Below are 20791 nucleotides of genomic sequence, written 5' to 3' on the forward strand. Positions count from 1 at the left end.
AGGTCTTCCATACTGTAGGTGTTAAACTGTATTTCAAAAAGACGTTTTAAAGACCCGCAACTTTGAAGAAGAAAGGAAAGAATGGCACAAGATGGGCTAAAATACTGCCCACTGACTAAAACTAGGGAGGGGGCAGCTCACCGCAGGTTCTTGGGGGGGGGGGGGTGAAGAGAGAGTTGATGGGGCTCAGGGAGGTTTCCCTACCTGGCTCCTGGGAAGCAGCAACCTTCAGGACCTAGCTCCATATGTTGCCTCTGCTCCGCCCCAAGCCTCGGTTCTGCAGCTCCCATTGGCTGGGAACCACGGCCAAAGGGAGCCGTCTCCACAGAATCATTGAGGTATAACTTGAATGTTGTCCCTAACCCGACTCCCATCCATACACAAAAATCTCTAGCTTAAGTAAGTAGTGCTTCAGCTCAAGCTACTGGCTGACCCGTCTAGGGATACAGGTTAAAGCTCAAGTGCTGCTGTTGATGCTTGAGCTAGTAAGGCAATGGGGGGATGCAATTACGCTATACTACTAATACAATCACTTTCTGCTGCTTGAGCATTGTTTTGCAGTATGGTTGCTCTCACTTGAGCTAGGCTAACTCAAAAGGAGCAAACCTGAGTGTAGATAACTTGGGTTAATTCCGCAGTAAAGACATTTATTGAATTGATTTCAAGGGTCAAAACAGTTAAAAGGTGTGTTATAAATGCTTCCACTTTCCAACATAAAAATAGTTATACAAAGAGGCCCAGGTTTGTTTGTTCGTTCCCAACAGACATCTCAGTTTACTCAGTTACTTGGCAAACAGCCAAAAGGATTCATTAAAAAAAAATGAAAGTTTATTGATCAAACACAAGAAAGAACATGCAATGAAAACAAGCATTTATATTGAAACTGAAAAATTATGCAAAACAAAATCAAACCCTTTAAAGTCTCTCTCATTTTGAAGGAACAATGCTCGAGTATCTTATTTCAGAACAAGTTTTCTTTGATGAGAAAAAAAACAGGTTAGTTTTACTTTCCATCCTATGTGTAAAGGGCATGCACTTCTTCTGTTTCTAACAGACACAAATGGAAGACAGATAAGCTAGAAAGAGGGGGAGCACGAAAATGGTTTTTGTTGGTGAATCTGGAACACAGGACAGCTGGTCAGTCACAAATTAATTTTAGCTGTTGCTTGGACCCTGGTTCACTTTCTGGACTGGGGTAGCATCTAGTTGTGTCTTTTCTTCTTAGACAGGGCAGGGTTGTGGTCATCTCATCTTACTCTACTGATGCAATGTAGTTAATTTCAGGGTTTGATGAAAAGCCGAGAGAGGAGAAGAAATAGAGAAGAAAGTAACAGGGCAGGGAGGCACAACAGGATCTTATCAGACTCTGTGGTGATGGCAATTAGTAATCCCCCACTCACTTGCTGAGGACTCAATGTCATGATGATTTTCAGAACTCAAGTGAAAAAAACAAGTTATTTGAACAAGAGCAAGGCCGGCCAGCCAGCCTTCCTCTGGGAAGAAAGTCTTTCACTCTAGTTGCTTCTATCTTGGGGTCAGGGAAGATGAAATGAGACTAGAAAAGGTGAGATGGGAGATGGAAAAGCTGATTTTATTATTAATTATTATTATTATTTTAAAGCAAAACAAGACACTTTTTAAGAAATGCAAAAGGGGAAAAATGAGCAGGAATAGTTCATCCCCCTCATTGTTTTGTCCACCAGTTAGGCCTAATATCCATCACACTAATTTCGGTCTATTAAATTCTGGTTCCACATCTTCTGTTTTTAGCAAGCATGATTTTGACAGTCCTTGAATCACAATCAGCGGGTTCTTTTCGTTTGGACTAATCTAGATTCTTTGACTGGTTTCTCTCTCTCTCTCTCACTTTCTTAGAACATTCGTTTATTAAAAACAACTCACTCTATTTTTCATGGTTAATTTCCAAGTAGGCAAAAATTGTAGGTTACTGTAACATCTTGTGAACTTTCACATTTTACATTTGAGCTTACAATACATTTTGCAGGCCCGCTAGTCACAACATACCCTTACCCATCCGAGTTGATTTTGTTTGTCAGAGCTTTTAAAGACATTGAAAATATAAGTATAACTGGGTCAATATCCCTGTTCTATCAGCTACTCTCTATGCTTCGGTGGCAATACTCCATCTGAAATGACAAACCCAGTGGGCAACACCAAACATTGCAGCAGTGAAGTGACTTATCCAAGGTCACCCAACAGGACAAAGACAGAGCTGGGAATAAAGCTAGGTCTCCGCCTCTATTCTTCCTAGCTTCAGTCCATCTGGAAACTGCTTTTACCAATACGTCTAGATAGGGAAGCAAATTATTGATTATAAAAGGACTGCTAGAATGACTAGCCCAGGGTGACCAACCTGAGTCTGAGAAGGAGCCAGAATTTACCAGTGTACATTGCCAAAAGCCACAGTAGTAAGTCAGCAGCACCACCCCACCATCAGCTCCCCCTCTCTCCCCGCTCCCAGCACCTCCCACCCACCGGCAGCCCTACTGATCAGTGCCTCCCTCTTGATCAGCTGCTTCATGGCATGCAGGAGGCTGTGGGGGGGGAGGAGCGAGGGCACTGCAGGCTCAGGGGGGGGTGGGAAGGAATAGAGTGAGGGCAGGGCCCGTGGCAGAGCTAGGGGTTGAGCAGTGAGCACCCTGCACATTGGAAGGTTGGCACCTGTAGCTCCAGCCCTGGAGTTGGTGCCAAAACAAGGAGCTGCATATTAACTTCTCAAGAGCCGCATGTGGCTCTGGAGCCACAGGTTGGCGACCCCTGGACTAGCCTTTTCCTATTACCAATTAGCTTGTGTCTAGCTTCAAAGATAAAAGGACAACACTGAATCTGAGAAGTTTCTGACAGGTGGGGCTTTGAGCACATTTAGATACACATCCTGTAAAAGCACAGTGAGCAAGTTTAGCTGCTTCCTCTAAACCAGCATAGCAGTATATCAACTGCAGGCATCAATCATGATCAAGCTAAAATAGAAAGGTTTCAGAGTAGCAGCCGTGTTCGTCTGTATCCGCAAATTTGTTAGTCTCTAAGGTGCCACAAGTCCTCCTTTTCTTTTTTCTAAAATAGAAAGTGACTTCAGTGACTGGTAGAGCAACACATGGAGTGGAAACAAGACCTTCATCTACACATTAGTGGATATATGACAAAACTAGTAGAAATGCAGGAAGGTAAATGCAGAGCTCTGAGTGGTTTTGCTTATGCTTGCTGAAAGTTAAAGGTGAAACCCTTGAAAGTTAAAATCTTATAGTCCAGAAAGGAGTTGGATGGATACACAGGATCTAATTTTCTTAGCAACAAGGTAGCTTTTTGGCTTATTACGTAATAAAATCAGAAACAATTCCATCTGTTATTTTCTGACCAAATGCCAAGTATTAGAATTGGAGTCATTTCATATTTTGCCACTAGAAATATGTATTCAAGGAATAATGCAAAAAGGTTTATAGAGGAACTGACAGTAAAAATCTCTGAAATACCCTCATATTTCTAATCCTAAAATATACAATGGAGCATGAAAATTAGCACAGTTAAAATTAGCTTTCCTATAGGCTGAATTCAACAGATGAAATCAGTTATACAACTCTTCCTAATTGCCAAGATCATTAAATAGATGTCTGACTGAGAACAAACCTTATTCTTGTTTCATAGCTGCACTGCTATATATCAACTCAACTACAACAAAAACAACCAAAACTGCTAACCCCACCAACACAGAATGTTTTTCTGTATTGATTTAATGTCATGATCACTGAACTATTTTCAGCCTAATAAGCCACAATTCTCTTTCCTGGCCTTTAGAGAACTTATAAGACAGAGTTCTAAGAAACTAATGCATTCTAACACTCATAGATCTGCGTCTACATAAAAAACAAAATGTAACCACACATCACACAAGACTCTCTCAGCTGATTCTTGTTTTAAACAAAATACTGCCATGCTTAGATTGGAGTACTCAGATTTGCATGTTATAACATAGTTTCAAGTTCTCAATATTTTGAACATGTTTTCCATGGTTACACACCCTGAAAGTTGATGTATTCTTGCACCATGAAGTTCCTAGTCTTCTCTCTTCCTTCCTTCTAACTTCTAATCAAATTTAATCGTAAAAAAAAAAGACAGTCAACATTAAATTGTTTTTGTAACACAAAATTTGACAAACTGTAAATCCACAGTGTAAGTCAGTTTGGCGCTTCTGCTCAGAGACTGCAAATGCATGTTGCACATACACACTGAATCAGGCTATCCTAAATTCAATTGCAAGTGCAGTTCATAACAACAAAAATCTATTAACTCTGTTACCTGCACACTGGACCAGCAGGATTTAGAAATAAAGACTCAGCCTTATTTGAACAATACTAGCATTGGAGATAATGTTCCTTGAAGGGGGCCAGTATCTGACCCTCTTATGACAGAGGGAGAGACCCCAAGGGCAATGGGGGCCCACAGAAAGGAATGTTTTTAAAGTTTAAAAGCTTTCTAATGCTACACATTCAAATTCTTTAGGGCCATATCAATCAGCCAAGCACAAGCAAAAATCCCACTAAATTGCCAAAGCTAATTTACATGAAACCAGTCTGTAAGTATCCTTACACTAAATTTTAATTAAAAAAGAAATTACAGAAGTCAGTTACCAAATTGTCTGAATGAAACATAAGTAAAGACTGGAATTTGGTCCTTTTAAAAAAAAAATACACAAAAAAAAAACCAAACACACACCCCCACCCCCACCAATGCAGAATATTTGGAGAACCATTCCACAACTTTCAATACACTCCAATATTCCTGGCAACATACTTCGTGGAGAATTTCATCTCACCATTAACAGAACCATTAACTTCTCATACCAGTGAATACACAGCAGTGCTTTATGCTTTCACTCAAGACAAGGTAAGAAGATTTTTATTTGTAAGTACCCATGAGTTATCTATTTTGCAACATCAGTTTCTATTTGGTTTCTATACAGCAATACAAAAAGCAAGAGTCAGAAGGACTCTGTTGACCAGGGAATTCTATTTCCCCTACACAAAGCTCCCTCTTTAAAGAAATCCTGATTCTGGTTTCAAGAGATCAATTCAGAGCTACAAATACAAGTTCATAAGTGCTTTGGAGGATAAGATTAAAATTCAAAGTGATATGGACAAACTGCAGAAATGGTCTGAAGTAAATAGGATGAAATTCAATAAGGACAATGCAAAGTACTCCATTTAGGAAGGAGCAATCAGTTGCACACATACAAAATGGGAAATGACTGCCTAGGAAGGAGTACTGAGGAAAGGGATCTGCGGGTCATAGTGGATCACAAAAGTAAATATGAGTCAACAGTGTCTAATCCAGTTCCCTGCACTCATGGCAGGACTAAAGTATTATCTAGACCATTCCTGACAGGTGTTTGTTTGGCAGTGAAATCTCCATCATTGGAGATTTTTAAGAACAGGTTAGACAAACACCTGTCAGGAATGGTCTAGAATACTTTAGTCCTGCCATGAGTGCAGGGAACTGGACTAGACTTCTCAAGGTCCCTTCCAGTCCTATGATTCCCTAATTCTTGGTGATTGCTGTCCCTCAGTGATATTAAAGAGAAATACAAATTTGCTGTGCCCTGCAGCCAAGTACATTACACCAATGTGGTTAATACATGTGATCACTAACTTGTACAACCAATACACCTTTTCTATCACCCCCACAGTGCAATATTGACAAGCAACCTATGATCCCTCTACATATTTTCTTTAGTTTTAAAGTTAAAACACAATTCAATATCGTGATGTTCCCCTGGTATTATCCGTACCAGTGATCTGCTAGGTCACTCCAATCCTCGACTCTGGGAGCCAGCCTTACCCTGCTCTTCTGTGAGAACCCCCCACTCCTGGGCTGCTCTCACACAGCCTCTGGCATGTTAGCTGCTCCCAGCTACGTGAGTGAGCACTTTTGGCCAGCTACTGCTTGGATTGTGCAATTCAATGACACTAGCCAATCTCTCTAGTCCCAGACAACCCTAGGATCCTCCGTCTTGCAATGTCCAGTTATGCCCTCAGCAAGCTTATATGAGTTCATCAACTTAAAGAAATTGGTATGTACCAGGCTTATCATCCCAAGGGGAGTTTCTGACATGCTTCCAAACCAAATGCACTGCTTCAGGTAGAACAAACAAATTCATTAAGTACAAATGATAGATTTTAAAGTGATTACAAGTCAAAGCACAAGTCAGATTTGGTCAAATGAAAAAAGCAAAAACACAATCTTCTGTGCCCTTACAAACTTAGATGCTCTCACCACAGGCTAGCTGGCTGCCCTTCAGCCAGGCTCTCCTCTTTGATCAGCACTTCAGTTGCTTGGTGGTGGTGTCTGTAGATGGAGGTGGAAGAGGGAGGAAGAGCATGGCAAACATCTCTCTCTTTTATCATGTTCTTTCTTCCCTCCTGGCTTTGCCCCCCTCCTTCAGAGTCAGGTGAGCATAACCTCATCGTAGTCCCAAACTGACCAAGGGGGGAGGGGGGGTGACTCACTAGAGAGCGCAACAGATGAGAAAATTAATCACCTTGCAGTAAATGAGGTTCTTCAAGATGTGTTCCCCTGGGTCCCTCACCGTCACCTGGAGTGGAGCTACCCACAGGGACAGCACTTGAAGAAGAACCTTTGTCCCTGTGAGACTGGGCTGGGTTTGTCCCATATGTGCCCTGATGAAGAGCGAACTGCCCTCTGCTCTTGGAGAATTTTGCCTGGGCTTGTTTTAAGCTACGAGGACACATTTTCAGCCTCATAACTATATACATGAAATTACAACCTAGAACATTACTAGAACAACAACAATGTTCAGTGCAATATGATTCTTCCGAAGACACCCAACATGAAAAACTTTGCATTGGATACCACAATCATAAGGATGAACACAGGGGTGGCTCCGAGGTACAGAGTGTCACAAATATAAAAACTGTGTATGAGCAATGGGGATTGAGAAACCAACAAGCTGAGAATGTGTGCTGTAGGGGTTAAAGCACACGACACCAGGATTCAGGATTTCTAGGTTGTCTTCCCAGCTCTACCTAGAACTTGCTGTGGGATCTTGGGAAATGGCTCAGAATTCTGCACCTCAGTCTTCTCATCTGCAAAGGATAAAATACTTCCCCCACCTCACAGGGATCTTTGGGATGAAGCCTGATCCACAGAAGTCAATGAAGAGACCTACTCAAGTAAGTGGGCTTTGGATCAGGCCCTTATCGTTAACACTTGGGTCAGTAATGTCCTAAGAGATCCATGGATGAACGTCAGTATGCAAATTCAAAGCAGTCTGAAAATTTTCAACAGCTATTTTGATTCTCATATATGTCCACACCTCAATCCCACCAGCATCTTTGTCTATAAGCATCATAACACCATTTTCCAGTGAAGTTTCATACGTAATCTACTTTCACCTGGGGAGGGGGACGGGGACGACAACACTTATGATTAAGCCAAGAATAGCACAGTGATTCAGAACTTTCCATTTACCCATCTAATGAAATGTGATAGTGTTGAATCTTAAACAAAACAAAAAAAAACACTGAAAAAAATCTTTTGGTAACAAGCCTTAAAGTTTATGTCAGCCATCAGTTCTGTCATCTTCACCTGAAGTTGATTTGCTATACCATGACTGAGGTCTGAAGTGTTGCCTAGATAATTAATAGAGGGGGGAAAGTTTGTATATTTAATTCATTCATATTTCCATTACATGTCTACAATAAAGGAAAAACATTTAAAATCTCAACCTGTTTTATTGTAGCTCTCCTGGCCAGCATCCTACATCCCCAAGCCCTAAGATTCCACTGGCCCTGCAGAGTGAATTCTATTAATTACACTTTCAATTTTTAAGCACAAACCACAGACTCTTCCATCCCCCCTTAAGGGCATGTGAATTTAAAGCTCCCTTCTGTGACATCACATTATTCTGAACAGCAAAGTAGCAGTTGGCATTTTTGCCACTACAATATTACTACAGCATCTACATCATCCTAATCAGTATGCACTAAAGTGTCACTTCTCCTCTCTTTAGAGATGGCTCATCCCAAATAGTCAGGAGAGGTACTACAGTCAAATGCATTTTGGAATCAACAGAACCAAGATTCAGTCCTCTGCCACACCTCCAGCACCCGAGGACCCAGAACTATTCATGGAACCCCCTGTTCGGATGGCATCACCTACGCACCTCTCTGCCCAGCCATGTGAGCTTGGGGAGAAAAGAAAATATTGGGAGAAACTAGCCAGAATTTCATCTGGCAGCAGCAGACACGAGCAATTGAAGCAGGAATGAAGCCACCAGGGCTCCGCAGCTTTTACACTTTTTACTCCGAGCATTCTCTTTTCTGAAGATTGCCCGTTTGCTCCACATCCCTGTTGCCCCCTCCATCTCCATTTCTTCACTCTACCTGTCCTCTATGCTCCTCTTTAGCATCTCCTCTTTCTCTTTGTTGCTCTCCTACTAGTCCCCTCCCAGCAAACCCAAATCACATTTTTTGTTTCCCCATCTCCACCACATCATCATTATGGCACCCAAAAATGTGTCATTTGCAACCCCTCTACCAGGGTGTGGCAACACTGTTAAGTGCCTTCCTTCTAGTAGGCAGATAGTCCCTGTGGCTGGGCACAGCACCACAACGACCTGCCCACTCACCAAGGAAACTAGCTAGCCCATATGGTAGAACACCTCAGGCCTCAGTGCCTTAAGAATTAATATGGGACGCTCAGTTAAATCCTAAGTAATTTACAACCCCAAAACACAGAGGCACACATTAAATAATGTTTACTAATCAACTGGTCTTTAAAAGGAGATTTATATACCGCACTGAAGTCTTTAATTGTGACACTTTAATTGTGCATAAAATTGCTGTCTGTCAAAGTGATGCAAGTTTAGCACTACAATACAAAGCCAAGTCAAGGAACACCCAACATTTTACACACAGGCTGAGCTACAGTTTGTATGTCACAAAAGGCCACCACAATTTGAGTAGATTTTTATTTTTTTTTAAGTTATTAATGGAATCTGGAGAAAGAAAAAAGTTCTAGCGCACTACCTACTTCCCATTAAAAGCTTCAGTTGCAGATTCTGCTTGCACAGACAATTTTCCCTTCCCCAAAATACCACTGGAGAAAATAAAGTTTCAAGTGCTTTTTTCCCCACTTAACCCACATTAAGTATGGAGAGAGTGAACGGGGTGCAAAGCAGCACTTTAAGAAATATATTCTAGTCAGTGCTGAAAAGTGTCTTTGAAAGAACAGAGATACTTTTTTAATCACATCAGCTCACTTTCATTCTGCCTTGTGAATGTAGATAGCAAAGTCGAAAAGAGTAATCTAACAGGGAATGGGAAGGATGAAGCAGGATCACAACAGAGAGGGAAGGAAGACAAATGATATTTAAGTGTGATAGAACAAGATGTGTGTATAGAAACCAAATAGAATAAATAATGAATTTGTGAACTATTGAATGAAGGAGGAAAACCACCACTGGAACACTAAGAGTTCACATTAAATTAAAGGGAAATCAATAAGCAGCCTGACAAAAGGAGGGTTAACTCAGGCTTGTATTAACTAGTTGATGCTCAGTGTTGAGAACAATGGTCGCCAGCAGACATGCCATGCAGTGTGGGCCTGAAGGATTTTCTAGACAAGGGGGCAAGCAGGAACAGACATTGTGCTGTAGGCAGATCAGAAACCAAGGGCAAGGTAAAGGAGCTATTTTATTGACCACAATCATGTTCCAGTCGGGGCTTCTGCAAATAGAATTACCAGTCTGTAGTATTGTTCCTTCTTTCTCCATCTCCATTTATCTTAAACAGGATTTATGGGCATACTGTACATAAGCTAGTCTAGGGATTATCTGCACTCTGCATTACCAGCTTCTCTTCAAATGAGAAACTGACCCACTGACAAGCCCACAGAACTACTACTTCTTTATAAAGAGACAACAGAAGCAAAAAATGGGCAGACACTCATGTTTTCCCCTACTGGTCACCTTTAATAATGGATGGGGAACAGCATTTTTACTGATGTGGGTTATAGTTTGAGTTTTGAAAGACAGCATAAGAAGGTCAGAGAAAGGTGGGAATGACAGAAGATGATTTTCATTCTCAGGGTGAAGCGGAGCTGAGAAATGAAAAGTAGTAAATTAGGCAAGTGTTGAAATGAAAATTGAGATACACAGAGATGAAGTAGGGTTTCTGACTGCAGAAATCTTTCTGATCACAGAAAACTGAAAACCCTTATCACGCCCCTGCCATGCCCCGTCGAGGCCCCGCCCCTTCTCTGAGGCCCCAACCCCCCCACTCACTCCATCCCCCCCCCTTTGTCACTTGCTCTCCCCCACCCTCACTTGTTCATTTTCCCCAAGCTGGGGCAGGGTGTTCAGTGCAGGAGGGGGTAAGTGCTCCAGTTGGGGTACAGGCTGTGGGCTGGGGCCAAGGAATTTGGAGTGTGGGAGGGGGCTCTGGACTAGGGCAAGGGGTTGGGGTGCGGGAAGCAGTGAGGGCTCCAGCTGGGGGTGCACGAGGAGGCTCTGGGCTGGGGGCAGGGATGAAGGGTTCGGCATGCAGGAGTGGGTGCAGGCTCTGGGAGGGGTGTGGATGAGAGAGGGGGCTCAGGGCTGGGGCAGGGGGTTGGCATGTGGGAACAAGTACAGGCTCTGGGCAGTGCTTACGTCAGAGAGCTCCCGGAAGCAGCTGGCATGTTCCTGTGGCCCCCAAGCACAGAGACCGCCGGGGCGCCATGCGCTGCCCTCACAGCTCCCATTGACCGGGAACCGCAGCCAACAGGAGCTGCAGAGCCAACACTTGCGGCAGCACGCAGAGCCTCCCTGGCCGCCCCGTGGCTTCCAGGAGCCATGCGGGGGCAGGCAGAAGGCCTGCCTTATCCCCGCTGCACTGCGAACCAGACTTTTAATGGCCCAGTCAGTGCAAGCTCATAAAATTAACCCTCTCCCCTCAATGGGGAGAGAGAGATGCACAGCAACAAGAAATAACTTTATTATTAACTACAAAAGGTAAATTTTAAGGGATAAGGGATAGCAAACAGAACAAAGCAGATTACTGAGCAAACAAAGCATGCAAACTAAGCTTAATACAATCAAGAAACAGGTTACAAAATGTAATTTCTCACCCTACATGTTGTTTTAAGCAGGTTGCAGAGTTTCCAAAGCTTAGAGTTCTAGTTATTTCTCTTTTACAGACTGAATCCCTATCTCAGCCTGGACTCAGCCCCTGCCTTTCCCTTCAGGTGTTTTTAGCCATCTTCCTTTTTGGACGGGGAGGTAATGGAGAAGAGTCCTGATTGACTTACTTCCCAGCCTTAAATAGAATTTACATGAGGCAGGAATCTTTTTTTTTTTTTCCCCTCCCAGGCTGTCCCCTACCTTCTCAATGGAAAAAATACTGAAAGCCCAACATGCGTCTAGTACCATGTGACCTGATCACCTGACCCTGTAGTGTCAAAGCATCAACCCTGGGAGCTTCTCAGGAAGGTGGGAGATTAGTATCTTCCAAGTCTTATTGTTCTTCCTAATGACCCACTGAGGCAGATTGCCTATTGTATGGTGGGCATTCCCCCAAATATACACAGTTGTAATTGTTGCAGTCAATATTCCTAACCTCCAGATACAGAAATGATACATGCATACAAAGCGGATAAACACATTCAGTAGATCCATAAGCTTTCCAATGATGCCTCACATGACCCATCTTAGTTATGCCATATTCATATCACAATAATTCTATGAAGAATAGGGGTGAGTGTTACATCAAAGTCACACAGTAACAGGGTGGATAAAAATCAATGATTTTTATAAAAAAATTCTTAAAATTTTTTTATTTAAATCTGATTTTTTGATAAAATGCTTTTGGAGGCACACACACTATAAAGATAGTTTTAATTAAAATATCTGAGCTATAATGTATCTCATCATGGCAAATTATATAGTATGAGACAATACATTCATGGAATGGTTAAGAAAAGTAATGTAAATGAGTTCCAAAAGTTCATGGATTAGGGACCCAATTTTATGGGGTTTCAGGGGCTTCTGTATAGATTATTTAGGTTAATCTTTCTATCTATCCAATGGGATTCAGTGCTCAGTCTAGAAGATACCAGCAGAGATTTGCTTAGTTTTGCAGTTCTCAGACTGTGGATTTGTGTCTCCAAAGATAACATGCTTGTTAACAGCAAAAATGGTTTTAAATAAATAAATAAATAAATAAATAAATAAATAAATAAATAGAGAGAGAGAGGCGAGAAACAACAGACCTCAATCCTATTGACCCTCTGCAAATTTGTGTACATGGAGTCAATCCTTTACCTCTCTCAAAGTGCAAAGTTTCAAAAAGTTCAATGAATAGAAGAATGTTGGTCGTGGAATAGATCTAGACTAGGAGAAGAAGTCTGGAGATAAAAGGTGAGAGGAGAGGGACAGGCAGTAGAAACAAAAGTGAAACTGTCTGAGCAACATATTCCAGAAGTCTTGAGGTCTTTCCGAGTGTAGCCTTCATTGAATTGAGATCGACCATATCATTCTCTCACTAGAAGGGAAAACCTATAAATGGCAGCAGGCCGTACGAGACACCCAGTTTGGGAATAAGAACCATTCAAGAAATATATGTTTGCTAATGATGTTTTAAAGAAAGTCACACCAGTGAACTGGCAAAAGTCACTTAAGCACTTGGATTTAGAGACTTTTGAAGTGATAATCTCACTTTTAACAGCAGTAGTGTCTTCTGCCAGAGTAGAAATAATATTTTCTTCCTTTGGACTAACTCATTCCAAATTGAGAATTCATTTGGGACCTGAAAACGCAGGAAAACTTCTTTTTCTTTTTCAGATTATGAACAAACAGAAAAATGAAGGTGAAGATGACCGAATTAGCTGCAGAAGCCAATATTTTAAGTCTCTCACGTTGACCTGGCTGACAGTCTATTTACTTGTTCTTGTTTTTTTAAATATTTCATTTAACTATTTTAGTTAAACAATTTTAACAAAAACAAACCTGATTTTAAAAAACATGAATTTTTGAATTTAGTTAAGCCATCAAATGCTTGTTTTGTTAAAATATATGTTTGCTGTTGAAGAAAAAAATCCAGAATACATAATATTGTTTTAGTTAAATAAAACAAATAAAATGTCTGTCTGGTGATAGTCTCCTCCTAATACAGCCTGGCAAGAAAATCCTCCGAATATTAATGATTAACCTGTTGAATTGGAGATATTTATGAAGTCATTGGGAGGTGAACTATCTGTTTCAATTACCTTTGGTAAATGAAATAACCAAACAAATAATTCATTTTCTGATATAGCTGTAAAACTAATCTGAAAAGTTTTCAAAATAAATCACTTTAAAAATGTATAGTGTGTACCTTCTAAAAATGAAGCCTACATCTATCTCTGAGTTGTGAGGAATATGTATTAAGGTTAAAACAACCAACAAGAATGCACTTATGTAGAAATCCATGATTAAATCGAGTCTTCCTGACTAGTGATTTAAATCACGATTTACATCAATTTGATTTAAATCAAATCAACCCTGCACAGTAAGTTGTAATGCCACAGGAGACAGACTCCAGAATTCTTGGCTCTAAACAGGTACTTTAGTCTGTGCTTTAACCTCAAGACTGTGTGATAAACTGGGAAAATGTAGGGGTGGGGATTAAATGAATATGCGAGACTTAGTTTCCCTGGTCAATTTTGTATTGCTGCCTGATGCATTTTCCTTGCCTATTGCTTCAATTGTAATTCACCTCTTTTTTGCCTCTCTCAATTGGTTTCCTCTTTTCTCTCATATCAAACCAATTACATGGGGTATACATCTTAACTTTCGAGCCCCTTACCGACCTATCCCTACCTCACCTCTCACCTCATTCAGTACCAAACAGTTGACTATTGTCTCTGATCAGCTGTTCAGTGCAGTGCATTTGGTGCAGGGACAATCTTTCTGTGCTGTATTTGCACAGTGCCCAGCACACACCGGGTCTTGGTCCAGGACTGGAGCGCCTAGGCACTCTGATAATGGAAAAGCTAGACCAAGTTAAAATCATAATCAATCAATAGAACAATTTACCAAGGTTTGTCGTGGATTCGCAGTCACAGGCCATTTTAAAACCTCAAGACTGAAGGTTTTTCTAAAAAGATCTGCTCTAATTCAAACAGGAATTATTTCAGGGAAGTAATTTGGCCTATACTATGGGGAGGTCAGACAAGATGGTCAGAGTGGTGCCTGCTGGCCTTAGAAACTATGATATAAGTAACACTAATAAAAATCAAAGGAGGCTAACAAGGGATCATTAATTAACCAAGCAGGTAAGGACAAATAATGACACAGATAAGTCCACCTCAGGTACACAGCTTCAAAAGAGTTAAGATGATAATGGCTGGTTACAAGAACAGTTTACTCTTCCCAAGGCTAAAACCCAAGATCAAAGGGGAATCCAAAACCACCCAAAAAAAAAAAATGAAGAAAAAGGACAGGGTTTGGAGTGAGTTAAGAGATGCTGAAAGGCTGGGAAGATGCTCTTGATATGTCTACATTACTACGGCGCTGTAGCACAAAACACTCCCTGCATCGACTACTCCTGAGGGAATTCTGCACCAAAAATGAAAGAAGAAAAAAAAAAACCACTTTGCACACAATATTTTAAAATTCTGCAAATTGTGTCAATAAATAAATGTGGTGGCTCTAGCATGGCAGTGGGGAGCATAGGCCACTAACTGCACAGAGGTGAGAGCTCACCCTGCAGCACCCACCCCGCAACATGGACTCAGCAGTGGGGCTGCACACACTGCAAGGGCCAGGCCTGCCCATCCATGCCAAGCACACTAGATGTAGACAGCCTGGCTCAGCCCAGCAGGATCCAATTGTGGAGGGGCTTAGTGTGGGTAGATCTACATGTGAGGTGATAGAGATCATGAGGGGCAATCTGGGTGCGGGCAGCTTGGTTGGGGGTGTGGGGGGAGATCTGGATGAACAGGGGCTCATAGATAGGGGGTTCTGGGTGCAGAGGCAATGGGAGTTCAGGTGAAGGTGGTTGGGGCTCAACAGGGAAGGTCTGGGTGTGGGGGGCTCAGCAGGGTGGGGTCTGGGTGCTGGCTAGATGGGATGCAAGTCCAGATGCTGGCTTGGTGGGGCTCAGTGGGGTCTAGGTGCAGAGGGGTAGTCAGGGTGGTCCAGGTGCAGATGGGATAGGGCTTGTTTGGGTGGGGGTTTAAGTGATGTGGGGTAGTCTGGATGCAGGGATGGGGTCCAGATGGGAAGGTGGGGTTCAACAGGGTGGGGGGCTCCAGATGCAGAGCATGAGGTTTGTTGGGGTGTGGGTTTGCGTTCAGGGGGCTCAGTGGGAGGGTTCTGGGTGCAGGGGTGAGTCTTGGTGGGGCAAGATGGATATGAGGTAGGTCCAGATGCACAGGGGTTGGGCAGATGGGGGGGAGCATCTCCCCGTACAGTGACCCCTCTTCCCCACCCCCACATGGCTGAGGAGCAATAAGGGCAGGAAGGAGGTAGGTGCAAAGATTCCTGCAGGAAGTCCCATCCTCCCCAGCCCTGCTGGGACTAGTAGCTGAGCCTGGCACAGGGTAGGAGCCAGTGGCTCAGGCGGCTCCAGCTCTGCCCCCGGAGCCTCCGCCTCCACACACAGTGATTTACCTCTTCCCTGGGTGCTCCAGATGCCCAAAACAACACACCCACACTGATGGGAAACAGCACATGACCACTTTTGCTGTTTCCCTTTGCTTCCCCATCAGAAAGTAATTTTTCTGTGGGGAACATGAATTCTGTGCACATGCAGTGGCACAGAATTCCCCCAGGAGCAATCAACAGGCAGGAGCTAGCTCAAGAGAAGAATTCTTCCCTCAAACAGCCCTGAGCAATGCAACTAGTTATACCCAGTTTTAGATGTAGACCAGGACTCTCAGAGACAACAGCTATGAGTAGGTCAGGCTGCTTCTGCCTGCCAGAGAAGGAGTGAGCTGGATTAAGAGGAACTTACAAAGATGTAAGTAGGTCCATAGGTCTTTTACTATTTTTCCCACTTTGTTCTAAATGTTTTGTACCTTTGAGGAATGAATAAATAATACTTTGCTTTGAGGAAACTGTTTGAGTCACTTTAATCAACTGCTGTTACAGGCTCCCAAAGGGAAACTTTTGCAGGGTCCAAACCCATTTGGGCTTGCTGAATTAGTCATGTCTGGTATCTGGGCACTGTACTCCATGCCCTCGTGTGAGAGAGGGCATAGTATAGAGTTCCACCTGAGGACAGGTAAACACTTGAGGGAGGCCTGACACCTATGGATGTGCACTTGGTGAGGCCCCAAAAATGGCTAGTGTAGCGCATAGGTGGGCAAACTATGTCCCGGGGGCCACATCCGGCCCTTCAGACATTTTAATCTGGCCCTCGAGCTCCCGCCGGAGAGCAGGGTCCAGGGCTTGCCCTGCTCCGCACATGTGTGGCTCCACGCAGCTCCTGGAAGCAGTGGCACATCCCCCCTCTGGCTCCTACATGTAGGGCAGCCAGTGGGTTCTGCACACCGCACCCGTCCCTAGTACTGCCTCTGCAGCTCCCACTGGCTGGGAACTGTGGCCAATGGGAGTTGCAAGGGCAGCGCCTGTGGACGGGGCAGTGTGCAGAGCTGTCCAGCCACACCTCTGCGTAGGAGCCAGAGAGGGGACATGCTGCTGCTTCCGGGAACTGCTTGAGGTAAGTGCCACCCAGAGCCTGTACCCCGTTCACCAACTCCCTGTACCAGCCCTGATCCCCCTCCCACCCTCTGAACCCCTCAGTCCCAGCCCAGAGCACCAACACCCCCAACCCCTCATCCCCAGCCCCACCCCAGAACCCGTACCAACCCCCTGCACCCCAACCCTCTACCCCAGCCTAGAGCCCCCTCCCACACCCTGAACCCCTCATTTCTGGCCCCATCCTAAAGTCCACTTCCCCACCCGGAGCCCTCATCCCCTCCCACACCCAAACCCCCAATTCCACGAGCATTCATGGCCCACCATACAATTTCCATACCCAAATGTGGCTCTTGGACCAAAGTGTTTGCCCACCCCGGTGTAGCAGGTAGCCTGGTAACTATGAATTTATTACCCTTAATTTTGTAAGACACAGGGCCTCATTTATTTTGCTTAGAGTCTACTGCAGTATGGTATTTAAGATATTATACTAAATCCCTGGTTACTAGCCTTTAAACAGTTATTTGTGTGTCTTTTCCTGGCTGTCCAATACTATTGTCATTTGCGTTGAGTTACTGACTCTCAAGCACTATAGTTGATGTTTACTCCCTTTAACAACATCACAATTAGCATGAAAACCATTAAAATTCAAAAGTGAGGTTTTTGTGCACAAATTCTTACCAGTAAAATAAAAATGTCAGTTTTGAGAGGTCTTTTGAATGCTACTGAATACAAATAGGATTAAAGCTTGTATGAAATATAAGCCATGTTTAAGTATTGCAATAGCGACTGATATAAAAGGATTATTAATTTGAAAGGATAACTGAACTGCCATTCCAAAAATAGCTCCAATACATCCTCTCAGTATAGTATAAAGAGCATTTATAGCTTTCTTTAGAGAGGAACAAGATCCTGAGGAGTCCCAGAGCATTGTAAATGAACACTCCTGAAGCCTAGTGTTAAGAAACTATAAACAGGGAACTCGTCAAATACACTGTTTTAAAACTACCTGTAATATCTATACAAATGTTTAGATATTAGGGTGATGGGAACTCTAAACATACCAAGATTATACAGATGTATATTAGACAAGAGTTACAAAAGACCCAAACCATATTTCGCAATGCTGCTTTACTCTGATTCTCTTCAAAGTCCCATCTTCCTTGATATTAGCAACCATTAGCTAGCCAGCTTTAGCTACCATTAAAATACTCAAATGGATGATTTTTTGCATTTTATTTAATTAGCTTGCTCTACTATTCACATTTGTGACCTCTGCATAAATGAGGCAAATATCTATCATTGAACAAATGCAGGAAGTCTTTTGAAAATGGTGAGTTGGACTATTCCCAAAAGTTAACTACACTCTATAGCCGTATTGCAGAAATTATTATTTGGCCTCTGATCAAGCCAAACACAGTCCAAGCAAAAATAAAAAGTATAGCATTATGAGCCTGATTTTCCAAAAGTTAGTACTGCAATTGAGTTTACAGTTATATCTGAATTATTGTAATGAACTGTAGATGCAATTGCATGCACAGATCAACATCTATAATTTGCACATGCAAATTCCCAATTCGTGCAATAGTGTAAATGTGCATGCAAATTAGAGTAGTTATGCAGTTGCACGTGCATTTGCTTGAGCTGAAAGAATAACTTATCCTCTCTGTGGACTAGCTCCCAGAGAGGGAACATGCCTTTTGCCAATAGGCTATACAACTTTTTGCTAGAAAACAGAAGAATGTTGGGGATCATAGAATCATAGAATCATAGAATATCAGGGTTGGAAGGGACCCCAGAAGGTCATCTAGTCCAACCCCCTGCTCAAAGCAGGACCAAGTCCCAGTTAAATCATCCCAGCCAGGGCTTTGTCAAGCCTGACCTTAAAAACCTCTAAGGAAGGAGATTCTACCACCTCCCTAGGTAACGCATTCCAGTGTTTCACCACCCTCTTAGTGAAAAAGTTTTTCCTAATATCCAATCTAAACCTCCCCCATTGCAACTTGAGACCATTACTCCTCGTTCTGTCATCTGCTACCATTGAGAACAGTCTAGAGCCATCCTCTTTGAAACCCCCTTTCAGGTAGTTGAAAGCAGCTATCAAATCCCCCCTCATTCTTCTCTTCTGCAGACTAAACAATCCCAGCTCCCTCAGCCTCTCCTCATAAGTCATGTGCTCTAGACCCCTAATCATTTTCGTTGCCCTTCGTTGTACTCTTTCCAATTTATCCACATCCTTCCTGTAGTGTGGGGCCCAAAACTGGACACAGTACTCCAGATGAGGCCTCACCAGTGTCGAATAGAGGGGAACGATCACGTCCCTCGATCTGCTCGCTATGCCCCTACTTATACAACCCAAAATGCCATTGGCCTTCTTGGCAACAAGGGCACACTGCTGACTCATATCCAGCTTCTCGTCCACTGTCACCCCTAGGTCCTTTTCCGCAGAACTGCTGCCGAGCCATTCGGTCCCTAGTCTGTAGCGGTGCATTGGATTCTTCCATCCTAAGTGCAGGACCCTGCATTTATCCTTATTGAACCTCATTAGATTTCTTTTGGCCCAATCCTCCAATTTGTCTAGGTCCTTCTGTATCCTATCCCTCCCCTCCAGCGTATCTACCACTCCTCCCAGTTTAGTATCATCCGCAAATTTGCTGAGAGTGCAATCCACACCATCCTCCAGATCATTTATGAGGGATGAGGAATCCAGCGTAATCTTGGGTTCTGGGAGAAGAGCACGGTCTGGTGTTTAGGATAATCAAACATACAGGTTTGGTACATACATAATGAAAGTCAGTTTGTCTCAGATTTGGGGCTCTTATATTAGAGACTTGGGTTCTCTTCCCAGCCCTGTCTGGAGTAAACTGAGTAAAAACGCGAGTTACACTGGATGGCTTTTAGGGTAGGAAGCATGAGACCTTGCTCAACAAGAAATGTCACAAAAGGCAAACAGTTGTCAGTAGAGGTGAAATTTGAATTTACTGTTTCCTGGCTCACCTTAATGAACTTTCCCTTCTCCTATAGGGTACTAGGATAGGGAACACTACACGACCAAGAGAAACTCACGTGTGGCCTGATTTGGCCAAACTATAGGAAGTCCCCTAAACTCCAGTACACTTCAGAGCTCTCAGCTAGGAGGTTCTTTGTTTAACAAAGGGCTTCTCATCAGATTATAGCACTGCTTCCCACAGCCATGCAGAACAAAGCTGATGTCACACATTGCTGCCTACTCTGTGTGCATGACGTCTCAGGAGCAACCAGCCATGACCTCTGACGCGGCTCAATAGCTCAGAGGCAGCGTGGTATAACAAATGTGGCATTTGGGGTATGTCTACACTGCAACCACAAGGTCTGCCTGCAGCTTGTGTAGATGTAACCCGAGTTAGGCACCAAAGCAGTGACGGTATGGGCTGTACAAGCCCATCCAAATCCTGGGATAATTACTCGCGCTGAAACCTGTGCTGCCGTGGCTTCACTCTCCAGTACCCAAACTAGCTAGATTACAGCTCTCAGGTATGTCTACATGAGCTACAACCACAGCCCGGAGAATTCTCCCGGGGTACATCTACACGACAAACAGGGACTTCTGCATTCTAATCCTGACTGACACAGTTCCTGGCCTTGTTCATATCATCTAACCTTTCTGCATTAGTTCCCCTCCCCATCTGAGAAGATATGAGAATTCTCTCCCAACTGACAGGAAGCAGGAAGGAGGATAGGTAATGATTAAGTCATTACGTTTTTAAGGCACGATATATTCAGCCATTCATATTCACCAGAATGGGCCAAAATCCTCCAACAGCGGAGAGCCTAGAGTTCCAATATTCAATTTATTTGGATAATTGTCTCTCTCAACACTTATGTTCCACTTCTGCTGCAGCAGACTGCGAAGCGTGGGGAGGGGGAGGGGAGAAGACAGAAGAGAAGAAAAATAACCCCATAAATGACTGAATCCATTGGGTTTGGGGTGTGTCTACAGAACCATGAAGCTAACGTTCCCCCAAACCCACAGGCCAGCCTGGTACACAGTGCTCCGAGCACGATGAATAGGAATGGGGTGCATTGGAAGCTGGAGACAGGAAAGGGAAGGTAGAGTTG

General features: G+C 43.3%; 1 protein-coding gene across 5 annotated transcripts in view; it reads right to left on the reverse strand.

The window, feature by feature from the left end:
- ARL15 (ADP ribosylation factor like GTPase 15) overlaps positions 1 to 20791 on the reverse strand; it is a 333479-nt gene that overhangs the window by 286059 nt on the left and 26629 nt on the right. Inside the window, exon 2 of one of the 5 annotated variants that reach the window (XM_043514388.1) lies at positions 7761 to 7823. The exons of the other annotated variants lie outside the window; for them this stretch is intronic. Coding sequence (XP_043370323.1) covers positions 7761 to 7823 — 63 coding nt within the window. The remainder of the gene's footprint in view (positions 1 to 7760; positions 7824 to 20791) is intronic. 5 annotated transcript variants of the gene reach the window in all.

The sequence above is a fragment of the Dermochelys coriacea genome, chromosome 5 (assembly GCF_009764565.3).
Source record: "Dermochelys coriacea isolate rDerCor1 chromosome 5, rDerCor1.pri.v4, whole genome shotgun sequence".
In the NCBI taxonomy this organism is placed as follows: domain Eukaryota; kingdom Metazoa; phylum Chordata; order Testudines; family Dermochelyidae; genus Dermochelys; species Dermochelys coriacea.